General features: G+C 38.0%; 1 protein-coding gene across 12 annotated transcripts in view; it reads right to left on the bottom strand.

Annotated features, from left to right (window-relative positions):
- The window catches only part of LOC121384967 (bromodomain adjacent to zinc finger domain protein 2B-like), a 115,686-nt gene that overhangs the window by 74,048 nt on the left and 20,512 nt on the right, over positions 1–21,126 (bottom strand). For all 12 annotated transcript variants that reach the window (XM_041515466.1, XM_041515468.1, XM_041515467.1 and 9 more), the window contains exon 2: positions 774–869. In XM_041515466.1, the coding sequence (XP_041371400.1) occupies positions 774–846 (73 nt within the window). In that variant the 5' untranslated portion in view covers positions 847–869. The remainder of the gene's footprint in view (positions 1–773; positions 870–21,126) is intronic.

The raw sequence follows: 21,126 nt of genomic DNA, 5'->3' as shown, positions 1-21,126 counted from the left end.
AGATAGCTGAGGTGTGTACCTAGGACAGCGTGCTTGAACCTTAATTGGATATAAGCACGGAAATAAGTTGAATTTAATTAATTTTGTGTAATAAAGTGGTGCATAATTTAATTAATTTTGTGTAATAAAGTGGTGCATAATTTAATTAATTTTGTGTAATAAAGTGGTGCATAATTTAATTAATTTTTTTAATTATATAGGATCGCAGGACCAACAAAATAACCTGTTACTGACTAAAGATATCGGCTTTATCCTGCTCAGAATAAAAGTAAAGTTTGTTTTATTTAACGACGCCACTAGAGCACATTGATTTTTTTTATCTTATCATCGGCTATTGGACATCAAACATGGTCATTCTGACATTGTTTTTTAGAGGAAACCTGCTGTCACCACATAGGCTACTCTTTTATGACAGGCAGCAAGTGATCTTTTATTTGCCCTTCCCACAGGCAGGATAGCACAAACCATGGCCTTTGTTGAACCAGTTATGGATCACTGGTCGGTGCAAGTGGTTTACACCTACCCATTGAGCCTTGCGGAGCACACACTCAGGGTTTGGAGTCGGTATCTGGATTAAAAATCCCATGCCTCGACTGGGATCCGAACCCAGTACCTACCAGCCTGTAGATAGTGATGGCCTAACCACGACGCCACCGACGCTGGTGCTGCTCAGAATAAATGCGACATCTTAAGACGGTAACCAGAGTTATTCTCTACATATATAGCCGGCGATCTTTGTTTCTTCAATAGGTACGAAAAGGTAGACAACTCACCAAGCAAGTGATTGGTTGCATCAAAGAGTCCATGGCCACCAGGACTGGGTGATGACTTTTCTTCTTTGCTCATAGCATTACCGGGCTGTAGACAAACTGGAAAGAGAGAGAGCACAAATATATCTTAAAACACTCGTCTGTAACCCTAAATACTGTAAGTACCATATAATATATTAGTTACTGGAACCTATCCTTTTGTAGAAGCAGGGCTTCACCCTGTACATTGCCAAATTAGCCAATTTTTATACAAAATGACTACAAAATTTAGACTTTGGCTAATAAAATATTCCTCAAATTGACCATATTTTAATGATTTTCAAGGAAATACTCTACATTTCCGAAAACTGGCTAAACCAAAATTTGTTCCAGTACGAGCCCTGTAGAGTTTTTTTTTTTTCTGACACTTGTCTCAAGAAAAAAATCAATCCTTTAAGCTTACTAAAGCTGTCTCCAGGATTGATATTCGTGACATCACGACCCTGCTGACAGCTGATATATATTACGTCACTAGAAGCAATGTATGCAGTGCTACATATTACATGACATAACGACCCTGCTCACAGCTGATATATATTACGTCACTAGAAGCAATGTATGCAGTGCTACATATTACATGACATCACGACCCTGCTCACAGCTGATATATATTACGTCACTAGAAGCAATGTATGCAGTGCTACATATTACATGACATCACGACCCTGCTCACAGCTGATATATATTACGTCACTAGAAGCAATGTATGCAGTGCTACATATTACATGACATCACGACCCTGCTCACAGCTGATATATATTACGTCACTAGAAGCAATGTATGCAGTGCTACATATTACATGACATCACGACCCTGCTCACAGCTGATATATATTACGTCACTAGAAGCAATGTATGCAGTGCTACAGATTACATGACATCACGACCCTGCTCACAGCTGATATATATTACGTCACTAGAAGCAATGTATGCAGTGCTACATATTACATGACATCACGACCCTGCTCACAGCTGATATATATTACGTCACTAGAAGCAATGTATGCAGTGCTACATATTACATGACATCACGACCCTGCTGACAGCTGATATATATTACGTCACTAGAAGCAATGTATGCAGTGCTACATATTACATGACATCACGACCCTGCTGACAGCTGATATATATTACGTCACTAGAAGCAATGTATGCAGTGCTATATATTACATGACATCAGGTACTAACTTTGATTATGGAATGATGTAATTAACAGGTAGCAATGGCCATCTACCTCCTAAATGACATGACCAATTAAAGGCATATTGTCACAGACCACTGACCTATTTAATTGCCTAACAAAGTATTACCTGAACAAAAATAATTAGATTTTTCCCTAAATGTACTTTATTCAACCATCTTTATACTCATACTCCACTTATTAATGGTATTTTGTAAAAAAAAAAGAAAAAAAAACTGAATTATGGCAATGGTCCATAATTCAAAAACTAAAATTGCCGAGAGGATTGACATGGATTTCACTCCATCATGGTTCAGTTACGGTGATGCTATAGCTAGATTTAGTTTCCAACAATTAATCTAATTTTTATTCACTATTAATTTTTAGAGAAATAAGATCTTTAAATCCGTGACAGTATGCCTTTAACATAACCAACATATCCCACTTGTTAATGATATTTTGTAAAAATAATTGAATTATGGCGACGGTCCACAATTAAAAAACTAAAATTGCCGACAGCGTTGACATGAATATCTCTTCATTGTGGTTGTTTGGGCGATACAATAGTGAGGGTTGATATCCCCCCAAAATGTAATTTATATTTGATATCCAATTTTAGAGAAATAAGGTCCTTAAATCCGTGACAATATGCCTTTAAAAAACCCACCCCAAAAACAAAAACAGCAGGCAATAATTTACTTCCTATTTAAGAGACCTGTTGTATATGCAAGTCACTGGCATATCTGCATATGTGTGCATGCATAATATAGTATGCAAGTTATTAGCATACCTCATGAACAGAAGCGTGACCCGTGTAGTTGTATGAGGATAAACGTGTATGCATTATGCTTAAAGTTCTTGGCCTAAAGTAACTCAGGGAACAATGTTAAAGTTTGTTTTGTTTAACAATATCACTAGTTACAGCACATTGATTTACTAATCATTAGCTACTCAAAGGAAGGAAATGTTTTATTTAAAAATACACTCACCACATTTTATTTTACAGTTATATGGGTCAGACATATCGTTAAGGATCACACAGTTATTAAGAGAGGAAACCCACTGTCAACACTTCATGGGCTATTCTTTTCGATTAGCAGCAAGGCATCTTTTATATGCACCATCCCACAGACAGGATAACACATACCGCGGCCAGTGCTGTATGTACCACTGAGCTATTCAATGTCAAACATTTGATAATTCTGACACTTAGTTTCAGAGATTACCCGCTACATTTTCCTATTAGTAGCAAGGGATCTTTTATATGCAATTTTTCCCACACACAGGACAACACAAACCACAGCTTTTGATAGGCTAGTTATGGGCAATGGTTAGGACAGAAAAAAAGAAGAAAATGGTTCCCCCTAGTGGGTTCGATCCTGCAATCAAAGCAACTCAAGCGAATGCTCTACCAACTGAGCTAAATTCCACCTTCATTTATTTCATTTATACATATCCGACGCCATATAACCGTAAATAAAATGTGTTGAGTGCATCGTTAAATAAAAACATTTCATTCATTCATTCTTATCCCTCAATATCTGTGTGGTCCTTAACCATATGTCTAACGCTATATAACCGTAAATAAAATGTGTTGAGTGCATCGCTAAATAAAAACATTTCCTTCCTTCCTTCATTCTCATCCCTCAATACCTGTGTAGTCCTTAACCATATGTCTAACACCATATAACCATAAATAAAATGTGTTGAGTGCATCGCTAAATAAAAACATTTCCTTCCTTCTTTTATACTTATTTTCGTACTCATATCTAACTAAGGTTCTAGCATGCTGTCCTGGGCACACACACACCTCAGCTATCTGGGATGTCTGTCCAGGACAGATGGTCAGTGTCTAGTTGTTACTGAGAGAGAAGTCGATGAAGTGGCTTTCCACCCCGCCAACCGAGTCATAAAAACTCGCTCTAGGTGGGAGCCGGTACCGGGATGTGAACCCTGTACCTTCCAGCCTGTAGTGTGACGGCTTAGCCACCACTCCACTGAGGACAGTTCTACCAACAAGGAGAACAGTGAAGAAAATAATTTGGACACCTTAATTAACTGAAGTTCTCCAGGTAGATGTCGATAAAAAAAATAAAAAAAAGCACTTTAAAACTGAAAATTGTTTGGGTGGGGCAGGGGTTTTTCAGTGGGTGTAACTGGTCTTTTGCACCACCCCCACCCTCCATGCTTGGTTTCGCCCTGGTTGCACATTCATAAGCATACTTAACTCAAGGCCTCATATACTTAAAATAGATAGATAATCAAGTATCATATGTTTCTTATGTATGTTTATCATTATGAATACGACCGGCCTCGGTGGTGTCATGGTTAGGCCATCGGTCTAGAGGCTGGTAGGTACTGGGTTCGAATCCCAGTCAAGGCATGGGATTTTTAATCCAGATACCGACTCCAAACCCTGAGTGAGTGCTCCGCAAGGCTCAATGGGTAGGTGTAAACCACTTGCACCGACCAGTGATCCATAACTGGTTCAACAAAGGCCATGGTTTGTGCTATCCTGCCTGTGGGAAGCGCAAATAAAAGATCCCTTGCTGCTAATCGGAAAGATTAGCCCATGTAGTGGCGACAGCGGGTTTCCTCTCAAAATCTGTGTGGTCCTTAACCATATGTCTGACGCCATATAACCATATATAAAATGTGTCGAGTGTGTACTTAAATAAAACATTTTTCTTTCTTTCTTTCATTATGAATACGAAACCTGGAGTTTAATAATCAAACTTGCAGGCAGGTGTTATAATATTTAGTTATTTGGAACTCAGTTTGCACTGTAGTGTACTCAAAGCTGTCTCACACTGTATATTGGTAGTCTTGTACAAAATTAGGGGCTTTCATGCCAAAAAAAAGAGTTTTGTTTTGTTTACAGACACCACTAGAGCACATTGATTTATTAATCATCAGCTACTGGATGTCCAACATTTGGTAATTTTGACATTTAGTCTTAGAGAGGAAACCCGCTACATTTGTTTCAATTAGTACCAAGGGATCTTTTATATGCACCATCCGACAGACAGGGTAACACATGCCATGGGTTTTGATATACCAGTCGTGGTGCACTGGCTGAAACGAAAAATAGCCCAATGTGCAAACCGATGGGGATCGATCCTAGATTGGCCGTACATCAAGCGAGCGCTTTACCACTGGGCTATGTCCAGCCCCAGTTTTTGTAATAAGCAGAAACCAGTTTCAGACTTATCAAAAAACACAAGGTTTCTAATTCTTTAATAATCTAAAACCAGTTTCAGTCTACAAAAAAAAAAAAAAAAACCCACACACAAGGTTTCTCATTTCTGTAATCATCCGAATCCAGTTTTAGGTTACCAAAAGAACACAAGGGTATTTCTAATTCTTGAAATGATCTGAAACCAGTTTAAGGCAGCCTACATGCTGGCTCATATTGATAAGAGATAATACACAATCATAAGATCTTGGCTATTCCACACAGTGGAGGCCATGGTGGGCAGACAGCCGTCTAAAATCAATAAGAAATGTATCTGGTCATATAGCCCAGCACAGCATACCACGACGACTTGTCACAATGATGGCAAATATCTCCGCAAGCAGCAGCGAATCAAAATTTCTCCACCAACATGGCCAGTTTTTATTTTTATCTTCGATGACGATCCGTCTTCAGAAAGGATAGCACTTCACTGGCTGCTGTAGCCTCTGTGGATGCAGATTAATGCTAGCTGTCAGGTTTACCAAATGATAAACTTAAGCGGACATGGCAAAGCAAAAAGGAGGAAAAAGAAATGTTTCATTTAACAACGCACTCAACACATTTTATTTACGGTCATATGGCGTCAGACATATGGTTAAGGACCACATAGATTTTGAGAGGAAACCCGCTGTCGCCACTATATGGGCTACTCTTTCCGATTAGCAGCAAGGGATCTTTTATTTGCGCTTCTCGCAGGCAGGATAGCACAAACCATGGCCTTTGTTGAACCAGTTATGGATCACTGGTCGGTGCAAGTGGTTTACACCTACCCACTGAGCCTTGCAGAGCACTCACTCAGGGTTTGTAGTCGGTATCTGGATTAAAAATCCCATGCCTTGACTGGGATCCGAACCCAGTACCTACCAGCCTGTAAACCGATGGCCTAACCATGACGCCACCGAGGCTGGTCAAAAAGGAGGAAGAAAGAAATGTTTTATTTAATGTTAAGATTGTTTTTGTTTTAACTGGCTGGAACAAGAAATAGACCAATGGGCCCATCACAGGGTTTGATCCCAGACCCAACAGGATTCGATCCTAGACCACAGGTGGATGAATGTGTCCAGGGAGAAAACTATGACAGCTGGTTGGACACACAGATCTGATTTGTAAAAATTAAAACAAATAAAGACAGGTTGATAAATACATAACAAGCGGGAATGGCAACCGTTCAGCTAACTCGATCATGTTGTTGTTTTTTCTTTTATACAGCTTCACAAATACTTAACATATGCCACATCTGTTGATATACCAATTATACTGGTCAAACTAGTGGCACTTTACAGTTAATCTACCTGCAAGTAAAGACTGTTTACAGAGAAAACCCTACAAATCACTAAATGTTATCATCAGTAACTATTTACTACCTTTTTTCCTTTATGTACACATAAAAACAAAAACAAACAATATTTACATCAATTTCATCAATTAAACTGGACGAACAACCACAATTAAAATTTCAATCAATTATTACATCAATCTACTCAACCAATCAATTTTTAATAATTATAACTGATTATCAGAACATGACTAGTTAACAAGCAAAAACAATTTTATATGCATCTTAAGTGGTCAACATAAAAATTTGAAGTTTTTTTCTGAATCATTAAAAAAGAAGTCAATTCCAGCAAAATATGGAAAGGAAGGAAATGTTTTATTTAACGACGCACTCAACACATTTTATTTACAATTATATGACATCAGACATATGGTTAAGGACCACACAGATATTGAGAAGGAATGTTTTGTTTAACGATGCACTCAACACATTTTATTTACGGTTATATTGCATCAGACACACAGATATTAAGAGAGGAATCCCGCTGTCGCCACTTCATGGGCTACTTTTTTTCGATTAGCAGCAAGGGATCTTTTATATGCACCATCGCACAGAAAGGACAGCACATACCACTGCCTTTGATATACCAGTCGTGGTGCACTGGCTGGAACGGGTAATAACCCAAAAGGCCCAACGACAGGGATTGATCCTAAACCAACCATGCATTAGGCGAGCGCTTTACCACTGGGCTACATCCCACCCCGATCACCAAGAGATCTTTTATATGCACCATCTCACAGACAGGATAACACATACCACAGACTTGATATACCAGTCGTGGTGCTCAATGGGCCCACTGACAGGGCAGCAAAATATAGTCTAGACAGCCAAATTCTAACTTTAATCCATTTAAAAATTAACCATTAATCAATCCACCAATGTGTCATAAAAAAAAAAAAGGACTAAATTTTATACATTTTTAATTTATTTTATAAATCATAAATTCTCCAAAGTATTATTAATTTAGCTATCATTATATGCCACCTGACTCCCAGGGCAAAGATGATCATTCTATAAAAATGGCCGCTGCCAGTCGGGCATTGTTCTGGGCTAAGATGCGACAAACTGTTAAGCAAGCCCACAGTGTGGTTTTCATGCTGTTATTTATCTGAATCCGCTTTCAGTGGGACATCAGCTGGGCAGATGGAAAGTATAATTGTGTGAAAACAAGCCCGGGCTAAGCCGGAGCTGGGATGGAAGAAACAAATTAACCACGACATCAGTGAGTCTGCTACATGCTGTGATTATTGTCAATTCAAGTCATCGCCCCTGGCAACCTAACCATACAAATGTATATTACACCAGTTTGGAACCACCGGTTTTGGTGGTGGCATGGCCATCAAAAGGAAGACTGGAAGTTACTGGATTTGACCTGAAGACGGCTAGGTACTGGGTTCAAATCTTAGTACCAGCTTATATACTGTGTTTCTTGTCAAGTCATCGCCCCTGGCAACCTAACAATACAAATGTATATTACACCAGTTTGGAACCAGCTTTGGTGGCATGGCCATTGAAATGAAGACTGGAAGTTACAGGATTTGACCTGAAGACTGCTAGATACTGGGTTCAAGTCTTAGTGCCAGCTTACATAATATATTTACTGTCAATTCAAGTCATCATCTTGCACAGTGTAAGCATACACTGTATATTACACCAGTTTGGAACTGGCTTTGGATGCATGGTCATCATGGCCTGAATACTGCTAGGTACTGGATTCAAGTATTAGTGCCAGCTTACATAATATATTTACTGTCAATTCCAAGTCATCATCTTGCACAATGTAAGCATACACTGTATATTATACCAGTTTGGAACTGGCTTTGGATGCATGGTCATCATGGCCTGAACACTGCTAGGTACTGGGTTCAAGTCTTAGTGCCAGCTTACATAATGTGCTTATTGTCAATTCAAGTCATCACCCCTAGCAATCTACACATAAGCATGCATACCCTGTATATTACACCAGTTTGAAACCAGCTTTGTGGTGGCATGGTCATCAAGGCATGAAAACCGTTTGGTACTGGGTTCGTATCCCAGTGCCAGCTTCATGTTTGTATTAAAGATCGATTTGCATAATGCCACAACTAGAGTACATTGATTTATTGATCATTGCCTATTAAATATCAAACATCTGGTAATATTTGCAACATTTTTCCCATTAGTAACAAGGAATTTTTTAATATACACTTTTTTACAGACATAACAACACATACCATGAACTTTGATAGACCACATATGCAAAATTATTGGGAGCCAAAATTCAGTTTTGGGTATTAGAAACATTAGGATTACCTCCAAAACACATTTAATATACAAACACTGATGTTTCAAACAAGATTTCAACATATTTAATATTTAACTGTAGTCATTAAAAAGTCTTTATTAATCATAACCATTTACGGATTGTCTGTTATTTCTTTTACGTTCCGGGTATAAACAAAAATAATTATATGTGTGAATCAGCGAAGCCGTGAGCTAATGGTAATAGTTAAAGCTGTTGTAGATGAAACAATTTTACACAGTTTAATAACCAATCTGATTAAAATTAGCTCTACTGGGTCTACCAGTAGATCTAACAGCATTGTGTGGACTCGTGTGTCCAGGTGACATTTTATCTATAAATAATAATTTAAATATCGACCAATTACACTTCGCCTTTTATAGCGTTATTTGGGAGCATACAAATTCTAAAAATATTGGGCAAGACTATTTATGCAATAGGCAAACTTGTTGGTCTATTTCAACACTGAAAAAACAGGGGGTAAAGTGCAGTAATAAACTCTGGATTGTATACTAGTATAAGCAGATTTTATGGCTATACCATCACAGTTTTTTAGTTTTTTTTCGTCTTGAAACGAATGTTATATAAAATTTTATATTGAAATTAGTTTCTGGCATACTTCGTAAGTCACCTGAATCATTTCGTATACCCTCAGCTTAATCCTGAATGTTTAAAAAAAAAATTCAAATCACTGGCATGATTTTGCAAGTAAGGTTTTGATTGGTCGAATGAAAGGTCAACTGGACATGAACTCCAACGGGCTGCTGTTAGATCCACATGTAATAGTGGAGCTAATTTTAATTAGATTGTTTAATAACTAGGGTACATGCAACTTTAATATCACCGGCCTCGGTGGTATCGCGGTTAAGCCATCGGACATAAGGCTGGTAGGTACAGGGTTCGCAGCCTGGTACCGGCTCCCACCCAGAGCAAGTTTTAACGACTCGGTGGGTAGGTGTATGACCACTACACCTTCTTCTCTCTCACTAACCACTAACAACTAACACACTGTCCTGAAAAGCAGCCCAAATAGCTGAGTTGTGTGTGCCCAGGACAGCATGCTTGAACCTTACTTGGATATAAGCACAAAAATAAGTTGAAGTGAAAAAAATAATAATATTAAACAGGATGGGAATCTAGCTGTCAGTAGCACACTCACTTAAACAAAGTTTAACTTTAATACCAAACTGAGCTACAGATATAGCAGCTAACTCTGTCTGTCTGTCTGTCTGTCTGTCGTATACACACACTGACTGCATTCTCTCGTAAAGGATGGATAGAAAACTATAAAGAGTTCCTCTAAGATTATAATTATGTCACAATTATCAAATGTTTGACATCCAACAGCCGATGATCAATTAATTAATCAATGTGCTTTAGTGGTGTCGGTAAACAAAGTTTAACTTTAATTACCAAACTGAGCAACAGATATAGAAACTAGCTCTGTCTGTCTGTCTGTTATACACACAGAGAGTGACTGTATTCTCTTGTAAAGATGCACACTTTCCGACTATCCGCGGCGGCCGTAATTGAAATGGTTTCTCAGAGAGAAATATACGAGCCAAACGCAAATGATTAGTTGTGAAAGAAACGTCTTGTAGGGCCGAATCATGAACCATCGTCAATCAATACACACACTATTTGCTAGTCCATGCAAAAACCGTCTGTGATCTTATGTGAAGTCATTTAATATGCGCTTCAAAGTTGTCCACTTCGGCTCCAAGCCACACACTGATCATGCAAGCCTTTTATAATCCGTTTTTTTTTTTTTTCTTCTTCTTCTCCCTTGGTTCAATAGATTTGAAATGGATGTTGCCATGCAATTGTCAACTATGTTAATGAAGTCATGGATACAGAAACAGATTGTATAAATAGATATATACCAGTCTTCAAAAGGTTACAGTTATTCACACATAAAGAGTTTAAGGGCCCGCTGTTTCAGTTAATGAGGGTGAGGTTTATGGGTAAGGGTGGGAGTAGAAGGGTTATTCAAGGTAACCAATCTGAGTGGTGTCATGGTTAAGCTATCGGACATAAGGCTGGTAGGTATAGGGTTCGCAACCCGGTACTGGCTCCCACCCAGAGCACGTTTTAACGACTCAATGGGTAGGCAGGTGTAAGACCACGACACCCTCTTCTCTCTCACTAACAACTAACAACTAACCCACTGTCCTGGACACAGGTAGGTACTGGGTTCGAAGCCTGGTACTGGCTCCCACCCAGAGCAAGTTTTAATGACTCAGTGGGTAGGTGTAAGACCACGACACCCCCTTCTCTCTCACTAACAACTAACAATTAACCCACTGTCCTGGACACACAGTCCAGATAGCTGATGTGTATGCCCAGGATAGCGTGCTTGAACCTTAATTGGATATAAGCACAAAAATAAGTTGAAATGATATGAAATATTCAAGGTAAAAATCTGTATGAAGCAACTTCATAATTAACTACATTAATGTCAAACCTGTAAAATGTAGCCAGGTTGGAGTTACAGTACCAGTAAGTAGTGAAATGTGTTGATTGCTGACATGTTTCAACTAGTCTGGGATTTGGATCAGAGTAGATGGCATTGTCCAGGGGCTCACCACAAAAGTATTTATTTCTACTTCTAATCAAAACTGAAGAAACACACACCACAGAAAGAAGAAAACAAGTGATGAATTAAGAAAGAAAGAAATGCTTTATTTAACGACGCACACAACACATTTTATTTACGGTTATATGGCGTCAGACATATGGTTAAGGACCACACAGATTTTGAGAGAAAACCCACTGTCGCCACTTCATGGGCTACTCTTTCCGATTAGCAGCAAGGGATCTTTTATTTGCGCTTTTCACAGGTAGGACAGCACAAACCATGGCCTTGTTGAACCAGTTATGGATCACTGGTCGGTGCAAGTGGTTTATACCTACCCATTGAGCCTTGCGGAGCACTCACTCAGGGTTTGGAGTCGGTATCTGGATTAAAAATCCCATGGCTCGACTGGGATCTGAACCCAGTACCTACCAGCCTGTTGACCGATGGCCTAACCATGACACCACTGAGGCCGGTAAGTGATGAATTAATGCTTAAATATTAATAATGTATTTCAGATTACACCTTTAAATGTTCATAAGGTTTGTTTTGTTTAATGACACCACTAGAGCACACGGATTTATTAATCATCGGCTATTGGATGTCAAACATTTGGTAATTTGACAAATAGATTTTAGAGAAGAAACCCACTATGTAGTAGCAAGAGATCTTTTATACGGACCCCCAAAAGTTTGTTTTGTTTAATGACACCACTAGAGCACACTGATTTATTAATCATCAGCTATTTGATGTCAAACATTTTGTAATGTTGACATATAGTTGTAGAGAAGAAACCTGCTACGTTAGTAGCAAGGCATCTTTTATATGTGCCATCCCACAGACAGGTTAACACACACAACAGCCTTTGATATACCAGTCATGGTGCACTGGCTGGAACGAGAAATAGCCCAATGGTCCCACCAACAGGGATTGATCCCAAACCTACCGCGCATTAAGCGAGTGCTTTACCACTGGACTACATCATGCCTGACATGTATGCATCTATACATACACATGTACATTTAATATGGAGATCGGAAATGTAGTTCACTCCTGCATACCTGTGTGCATATGTGTGTACTTGTATGTGTGTCGACAAGGGAATATAACCCACAAGGTGAGACAGACAAAAACAACAAGTGCTTGACTCATAATTCAAATGTGACACCACTGCACTGCCCATATCCTGGCCAAGCTGTCGTTTTCTGTACACTCATATTATCATGCACACAACACTCCATAGAAAAAGAAAAAAACCTCGTCTGGCAACAAATAAACTAGTGTACAGCAGTTTATAAAAGATCTAAGGCCTTGGCAGTCTTTATTTGTCGCTTTTAATGGGGCACAGAACAGAACGCAACTCTAATGTTTGTTTAACTACACCTCATTGTGGCCTATCTTTAAGCTTTTTAATGTTTTGTTTAGTGACATCACTAGAGCACATTGACAAATTATTCATCGGCTATTGGAGGTCAAACATTTGTTATTACTGATATATAGTCTTAGAGGAAAGTAAAGTTTGTTTTGTTTAATGACATCACTAGAGCACATTGATAAATTAATCACCAGCTATTGGATATTAAACATTTGGTAATTCGGACCGGTTTGAGAAGTATTTCGCTCTTTTCATTCTATCAATGTGAGACCAAAAAACAGGACACATTTTCACTATGAAGATACATGTATCACATTTCCATGTCTCAGCTAATATGACATACACAGTAACAGGTTTTATGTCAGGTACAAGGGCAGGCCAGCTACCTCCATTGAAAGGCCAACTTCCAGGGTGGATTCAAGATATATTTTCTAGAAAAGGGTGGATTCAAGATATATTTTCTAGAAAAGGAAAGAAAGAAAGAAGTGATTTATTTAATGATGCACTCTGACTTCAAGGGTGGATTCAAGATATTTTTTCTATAAAGGAAAGAAAGAAAGAAGTGATTTATTTAATGATGCACTCTGACTTCAAGGGTGGATTCAAGATATATTTTCTATAAAGGAAAGAAAGAAAGAAGTGATTTATTTAATGACGCACTCGATCAACACATTTGAACATATGGTCAGGACTTCTAGATTATGGTTGCCCCACTCCCATGGCTAGTGATATTCAATGTTGGGCTAGTAAATAACTACCATTACCATGCCAGACAGAGCTTCTAGATTATGGTAGCCCCACTCCCATGGCTAGTGATATTCAATGTTGGGCTAGTAAATAACTACTATCGCCATGTCCAACAGCTAGTGAAAAACAAAGAAGTTGTCAAATGCTGTATTTTAGTGTATTGTGGAAATACAAATATCCTGCTGCCCCCCCCCCCCCCCAACCCCCCAATCTAAGGGTTTTTAAGCTCTATCTCCTTCTTTAGGTGACATATCTGACTATTCCTATTAGTAAAATTGTATTTACTTAAAATAGGGCTAGTGAATTTTTTTATTGTAGCTAGTACATTTTTAAAATCACTGATCCCATGGCTTGTGAATTTTTATTAAAATTCTACAAGTCATGTATGGTTAAGGACCATAGAGATACATAAAGAGAAAACCCACTTTTGCCACTCCATGGGCTACTCTTTTCTGTTAATTAGCAGCAAGGGATCTTTTATATGCACCATTCCATAAAGAGGGCCTGAAGATAGTACATACCATGGCCTATGCAGGGGACAATATTTAAAAATCGTAGGTCACCGAAGACGGTTCGGGTTAGTTTTAATTAGGTAACTGATTGTTCAGTTAACCGATGGGTTAGACCTACCTAATTGTAAAACACTTGAACAACGGTTCTATGCCACATTGGTGGTTCAAATGTATTTAACAAATAAACCGATTTTCAAATTGACTTCTGGTATATGGTACTTATAATTTTAGGATGTAATTTGTTCACCACATAACCGATAGGTGGTTCATGTGATTTTAAAGTTTGTGTAACCGACACGTGAACAGAAAGAAAGAAAGAAATGTTTTATTTAACGACGCATTCAACACATTTTATTTATGGTTATATGGCGTCAGACATATGGTTAAGGACCACACAGATATTGAGGGAGGAAACGCGCTGTCATCACTTCATGGGCTACTCTTTTTGATTAGCAGCAAGAGATCTTTTATATGTACCATCCCAGACAGGATAGCACATACCATGGCCTTTGATATGAAACGTCGTGGTGCACTGGCTGGAACGAGAAATAGCCTAATGGGCCCACCAACGGGGATCGATCCCAGACCGACTGTCCATCGAGCGAGCACTATACCATTGGGCTACATCCTGCCCCTACAATATTTCAAAAGTATATTATTATGATATATTTCCACATCAAAGTGAAAAAATATATAAAAATAGGGGTTTTGTGAGGTGGGGTTTTTTTAAAAATATTTCACACCCAGTATAATTCAGGTTTGAATACAAGAATGATTCGAACTTGTTATGCCAAAAAAAAAAAAAAAAAAAAAAAAAAAAAAAAAAAAAAAAAAGCATACTTTGTACTGTAAGTTAATCAGACTATGGTAGTGTTATTTCCTTGTTTGTGTAAATAAAGAAATGTGTATCACACACACACAGTAAACTTACATAATCTGTCACCGTCAACTCTGATCATGGCACTTTGACATTTTTTCCTTTGTGTCACACGAAGGGTCAGTGATTTATACAATTGTACACGTACAAATAGGGTTTCTGCCAGAGGGTATACGTACAAATAGGGTTTCTGCCAGAGGGTACACGTACAAATAGGGTTTCTGCCAGAGGGTACACGTACAAATAGGGTTTCTGCCAGAGGGTACACGTACAAATAGGGTTTCTGCCAGAGGGTACACGTACAAATAGGGTTTCTGCCAGAGGGTACACCTACAAATAGGGTTTCTGCCAGAGGGTACACCTACAAATAGGGTTTCTGCCAGAGGGTACACATACAAATAGGGTTTCTGCCAGAGGGTATACATACAAATAGGGTTTCTGCCAGAGGGTATACATACAAATAGGGTTTCTGCCAGAGGGTACACCTACAAATAGGGTTTCTGCCAGAGGGTACACCTACAAATAGGGTTTCTGCCAGAGGGTATACGTACAAATAGGGTTTCTGCCAGAGGGTATACATACAAATAGGGTTTCTGCCAGAGGGTATACGTACAAATAGGGTTTCTGCCAGAGGGTATACATACAAATAGGGTTTCTGCCAGAGGGTATACGTACAAATAGGGTTTCTGCCAGAGGGTACCAAGGGTAAAAAGGAATTCAATCTTTCTTTCTTCTTTCCTCTCTCCTTCCTTCTCTTTATTTCTATTATTGATAGCTTCTCTGTTAAGCCCATAAAATTATAAACTATATTTTACATGTATCTATGTCCATTATTACTGTTCGATTAATGTGATATATATATATATATATATACTATTCACTTATGTACAATGTTTAACATATTAAAAGATTTTAAAGTAGTGATGCCAAGGCCTCAACACTGGTACCAGTGTTTGAGATTAACAGTATCCCGATATCCCGGGGATACCAGAATTTAATTTTGGATACCAGACTTCAAGAACCCAGTATCCCACCGGGATACCATATAATACTAAATTCTCAGGTGGGATACCAGATTTTGAAATGTTAGTATCCAACTGGGATACTGCCTCAAAATTTTAATCTCGAACACTGGGTACTACCATATTTGTTTTCTGGGATCAATAAATTTTATTTAAAAAAAAAAAGGAAAAAAAAAAAAAGGTATAAGAATGTTTGTTTAAAGTTGTATTTTGTTTAACGACACCACTAGAGCACACTGATTAATTAATCATTGGTCACTGGATGTGAAACATTTGGTATAGTCTTAGAGAAGAAATCCGCTATATTTTTCCATTAGTAGCAAGGGATCTTTTATATGCATCTTCCCACAGACAGGATAGCACATACCGCAGCCTTTCATATATCAGTGCACTCCTAATGTATATAAACTTTGCTAGCTGCTAATGGAAAACTGTAGTAGTCTTTCCTCGGGAGGACTGTGACAGAAATATTACATACCTGACATCAAATAACCCAGGATTAATTCATCAGTGTGCTCCAGTGGTGTTGTTAAACATAATAAGCTTTCATTTTTTAAAAATCATTTCAACCAGCCTGTCAGAATACATCTGTTCATGTAATGTATCCAAGCCAGCAGCTTTGTATGAACTTGTTAAAGAGGCATTCCGGCCGCCATCTGAACAAGGAAATGTGTGTTTATCTGACGCCAAGCCAAAGATGCTTATTGAAAACCTATGACTGGTTGTACAACAAGACTTTTGTCTGATTTATAATGTAGTCGAGTTAACACTGCGAAAAAAAAAGTAAAACAAAATGCCAAAAATAAATTAAGAAAGAAAATGTACACCTATAATAAAATAAAAAAAGCTAAAAAAGCTAAAAAACATCAACAACCTTTTAGTAAGTTATAAATAAATACATATTACACCAGTGACTGCTGTTTAACAGGCGAGATCACGCTCACGCCCATATAGCACCAGTAAATCGTATCTCAGCACGCAAAAAAACGTTCCCCTTAACAAATTTGCAAGGTAAAAATATTATACTGTTAACTTATATCATTTTTTAGAAATTGAAACTGAAACCAAAAGCTTTCATTCAGAAAAAGAAAACAGTGGTGTCTTCCGTAATATAAAATGTATCAACTGTTCTCATTGGATGTATGTAAGCGGAAATCGTACGGTCTATCAGAATATTCCTCATTCAGAACACTTCGGCATATTTCTATTCATAATAAGCCGCGGTGTTCCTAATTATCACAAATTTGCAGAAGGGGCGGGTGAGGTGTGTAGCAATCTCGCAAATTAACTGAAACCAATGAAAAAAAAACCCACGATATTGCTGTTTATTTACTTGCTTACTAGTAACTCCCTGTTATATTTAATTATTGTTGTTACTTTCAAAATGTTCACGTGTTGTCAGGAGGCGGAAATTAGTGTTTTCCGAATTTGTTACGTACACTTACGGCTGACGTCAGTGAAAACTTCAAAAGAACAGTGATTAATAATTAGAGCACAGTTGAATTTCTAGTCCAATGGGAGCTTCATATTTGGTCACGTGAAGTACATTTATATCCCGATAAAGTACTTCAGACATTCACTTTATAAGCGGTATTGCTGCACGAGATTTTGGCTCTGCTCTAAGACAGTTAGAGGACGAGTAACAAAACTTTATCGGCGTATAAAGGTAGTGTCGCACTACCTTTATACGCCGATAAAGTATTGTTTCTCGTCCTCTAACTATTACTTATAATGAACTGTTTGACAGTGGTGTTTATATATAGTGATGGTCGTAAAGTTAATCAGTGAGAATGGTTAGGTAGTAATTATTAATGAGCAGTCAAAACTTCAAAATGACAGTGATTAAATTAATATTTGTTTGATGATTATTAGTGGTAAACTTGTTAATAGGACTAAAATGAAAAGTAAGGATGGTTAGTATAATTATAAATGACAGTGAAATATTATTATCAGTTTGGTGACATTTACATTTTAACAATTAAGGTATGCTAGCTAACTTCTGAGGAGAACAATGACTCTCGCAAAAAAAATTCAGGGGATCTTTTTTATGCTCCTGAAGATTTTACAAACGGCAGTCAGTGATTACACAATATTTTAAAAAAATCAAATTAAATTCAATCAAATTAAAATATGCCAAGAGACAAGCACCTGTCGCGGTTGGAGAGACCAGGACTGGGATGTGGAGGTGGACAGCAAAAGAAGTTGAAAGATAGGAGTTTCCAGATCGGGAAGAAATGAGATGGAATTCAAAGGAGTCAAAGCAAAGGGGGCAGTGGGATAAAAAAATAGCTATTTGGAAATACAAAATTCAGTTTATTTGATTTTGGCAATTTAGCAATGATTACAAGATTTTGAATTTCAAACATGAAGTTACTTAAAATTTAAATAACCTTATTTATTAAATATATGTAGTAAGACGAATTAAAATACTAAAAATAATAACAAACAAAAACTAATAAAATAAAACAAACTTGCAAACATGTATTCCATGAAGGTGCATATATACAGTGCTTTAGATCTCACTGATTTGAGCACGAAGGGGTCTTTTGTCTTTTCTGAGTGCAGAAAGGTCGTTTTAGTTCAGTACTGTCATTAACAGCTGCTGTAGAGTGGTCAATATTCAAGAATACATTTCAAGTTCTTTTAATCTAATTACCCGTAACATTTCAATGGTTTTGAAATTAAATATTTTGAGTTCAGCCTGTAACAATGATCTTTGTACTTAATTTGAACGTGATTAATAAAGTTTGTTCGTTTTGTTTAAAGACACCACTAGAGCACATTGATTAATTAATCATCGGCTACTGGATATTAAACATTTGTTAGTGTTACTTCTGACTCGTAGTTATCAAAGAAATCCACTACATTTTTTCTAATGCAGCAAGGGATCTTTTATCTGCATTTTCCCACAGACAGGAAAGCACATACCACGGCTTTTGTCCAGTTGTGGTGCACTGGTTGGAACGAGAAATACAAAATCAGCTGAATGGATCCACAGAGGTGTTTTGATCCTGCGACGCAAGCACCTCAAGCGAGCACTCAACTGACTGAGCTAAATTCCACCCTGCTTGGGCGTGATTAATTTCGGCATATGCATTTTGGGCACAGTGTTTATCGCTTCAATTTTGATGCAATCTACATCCAATAGCCACTGATTAATTAATTAACCAATGTGCTCTAATGGTGTCGTTTAACAAAACAAGCTTTAACTTTTGTAACTTTGATGCGAACTAAAGCCCTGACATATAACCAGATTAATTAATGTTTGTTAAAAAAAAGGCAGAAAGAGAGATAGAGAGAAAAAAGAAAAAGAAAAAAAAAGTAAGTTACTTGGTGCAATATGACCTGACTCAACACATTTATCTGCAAGTAGAGATGTACAAGCAACTATCTTGTCTCAAGAAGCGTTGTACGTTTCACTGATGTACATTTCACATTACACTAATGCCTTTGCACTGTGTAGAGCTCCATAGCATTCTTAAAATCCCATTTGAAGTGATGCCAGCCCACACACCCAGGAGTCTGCACTTACAGCCAAGCTAGCCAATAAAAAAAAAAGGAAAAAAAAAAAAAAAAAAAAAAAATGAGAGAGAAAATATTATTACCTCCTCGTACTTATTTTAATAATTTATTCTGACTGCACTTTGAGTATAGATGTATATGCAGAGTTTGGGGGAAAAAACAACAACACAGGAAAGAGTGCAGTGACTCATGAGGTATTCTAAACATTTATTGTACGGTCTTAATAGAGGAAAAGAATGTCTGAATACACACTAGCACATCAGTTAATGAATCCAGGTGCAGGACAATTATTTTCTCAGACATGGAGATAGGATTTAGCTCATTCAGTAGATTCAATGGAAATGGTTTATTTAACGACGCACTCAACACATTTTATTTACGGTTATATGGCGTCGGACATATGGTTATGGACAACACAGACCTTGAGAGAGGAAACCCGCTGTCGCCACTTCATGGGCTACTCTTTTCGATTAGCAGCAAGGGATCTTTTATATGCACCATCCCATAGACAGGATAACACATACCACGGTCTTTGATGTACCAGTCGTGGTGCACTGGCTGGAGTGAGAAATAGCCTAATGGGCCCACTGACAGGGATTGATCCCAAACCGACCACGCATCAAGCGAGTGCTTTACCACTGGGCTACATCGGGAGGGGATGTTTAAAGGGACATGCAGAAGACAACAGATAAAAGGAACAACATCACATGGCCTAAATGAACTAAACCTGCAGTCACAAATTTAACTTTCAAAAGAAATGATTTTACATATTGACGAATGCTTATTTGGATACTGTCTTCAAAAACAAGGTTTATAACTGACAAAGGACAATGAACATCCATAATCTGAGAAATTTTTTAATAAATCTGCTGTCACAAATTAGACGGGTAAACATCTAACAGATATCCCAATACGGCGATGTACTAAAGATAATGATAACAGTTCGAACCACACTTATTTAGATACTGTCTAAGTTACAACAGACAAAGGACAATGAACTAACTACCCAAGGACTAAAACTGATGAACCAAAACTGCAGTCACAAATTAAACATCCAACACGTATCGCACTATGCTAATTGCAATGATGTGGCAGTTCGAATTAGGCTTATTAAACTGGACATTCTATCTCATGGTCCATTCCTTGATGTGATGAAAGAAAGAAATGTTTTATTTAACGATGCACTCAACACATTGTATTTACGGTTATATGTCATCAGACATTATTGAGAGGAAACCCGCTGTCATGGGCTACTCTTTTAAAAGAGCAATAGCCCAATAGGCCCACTGACGGGGATTGATCCCAGACCGACCGCACAGCAAGCAAGCGCTGTACCACTGGGCTACATCTCGCCCCTCTTGACGTGGTGAGGTAGCTTGCCTGTCTCAATGACTCGGAGAGCTATGTCAGCTGGAGCATCAGCTCCTGTTAGGGTCACCCAAGCTGGACTGGTCAAAGGGTAGAGACTAGACTAATATGGACCGGACAACAAGAGGACATCAAGAAAGACAACTGTCTAGAAGCAGCAAACTCCAAAATCAAAACTGGGCTGGAGAGGCTCAGAATCCTAGTAAGGAAACTCTCCTAGGAGAAGGAAAACTCCAAACTCAAACCAAGTCCACTGAAGTCAGAGTACAGAAGCTATGCATCAGCATT

This window comes from Gigantopelta aegis, chromosome 11 (genome assembly GCF_016097555.1).
Source record: "Gigantopelta aegis isolate Gae_Host chromosome 11, Gae_host_genome, whole genome shotgun sequence".
In the NCBI taxonomy this organism is placed as follows: Eukaryota; Metazoa; Mollusca; class Gastropoda; order Neomphalida; family Peltospiridae; genus Gigantopelta; species Gigantopelta aegis.
This window is presented reverse-complemented; position numbering and strand designations above follow the sequence as displayed.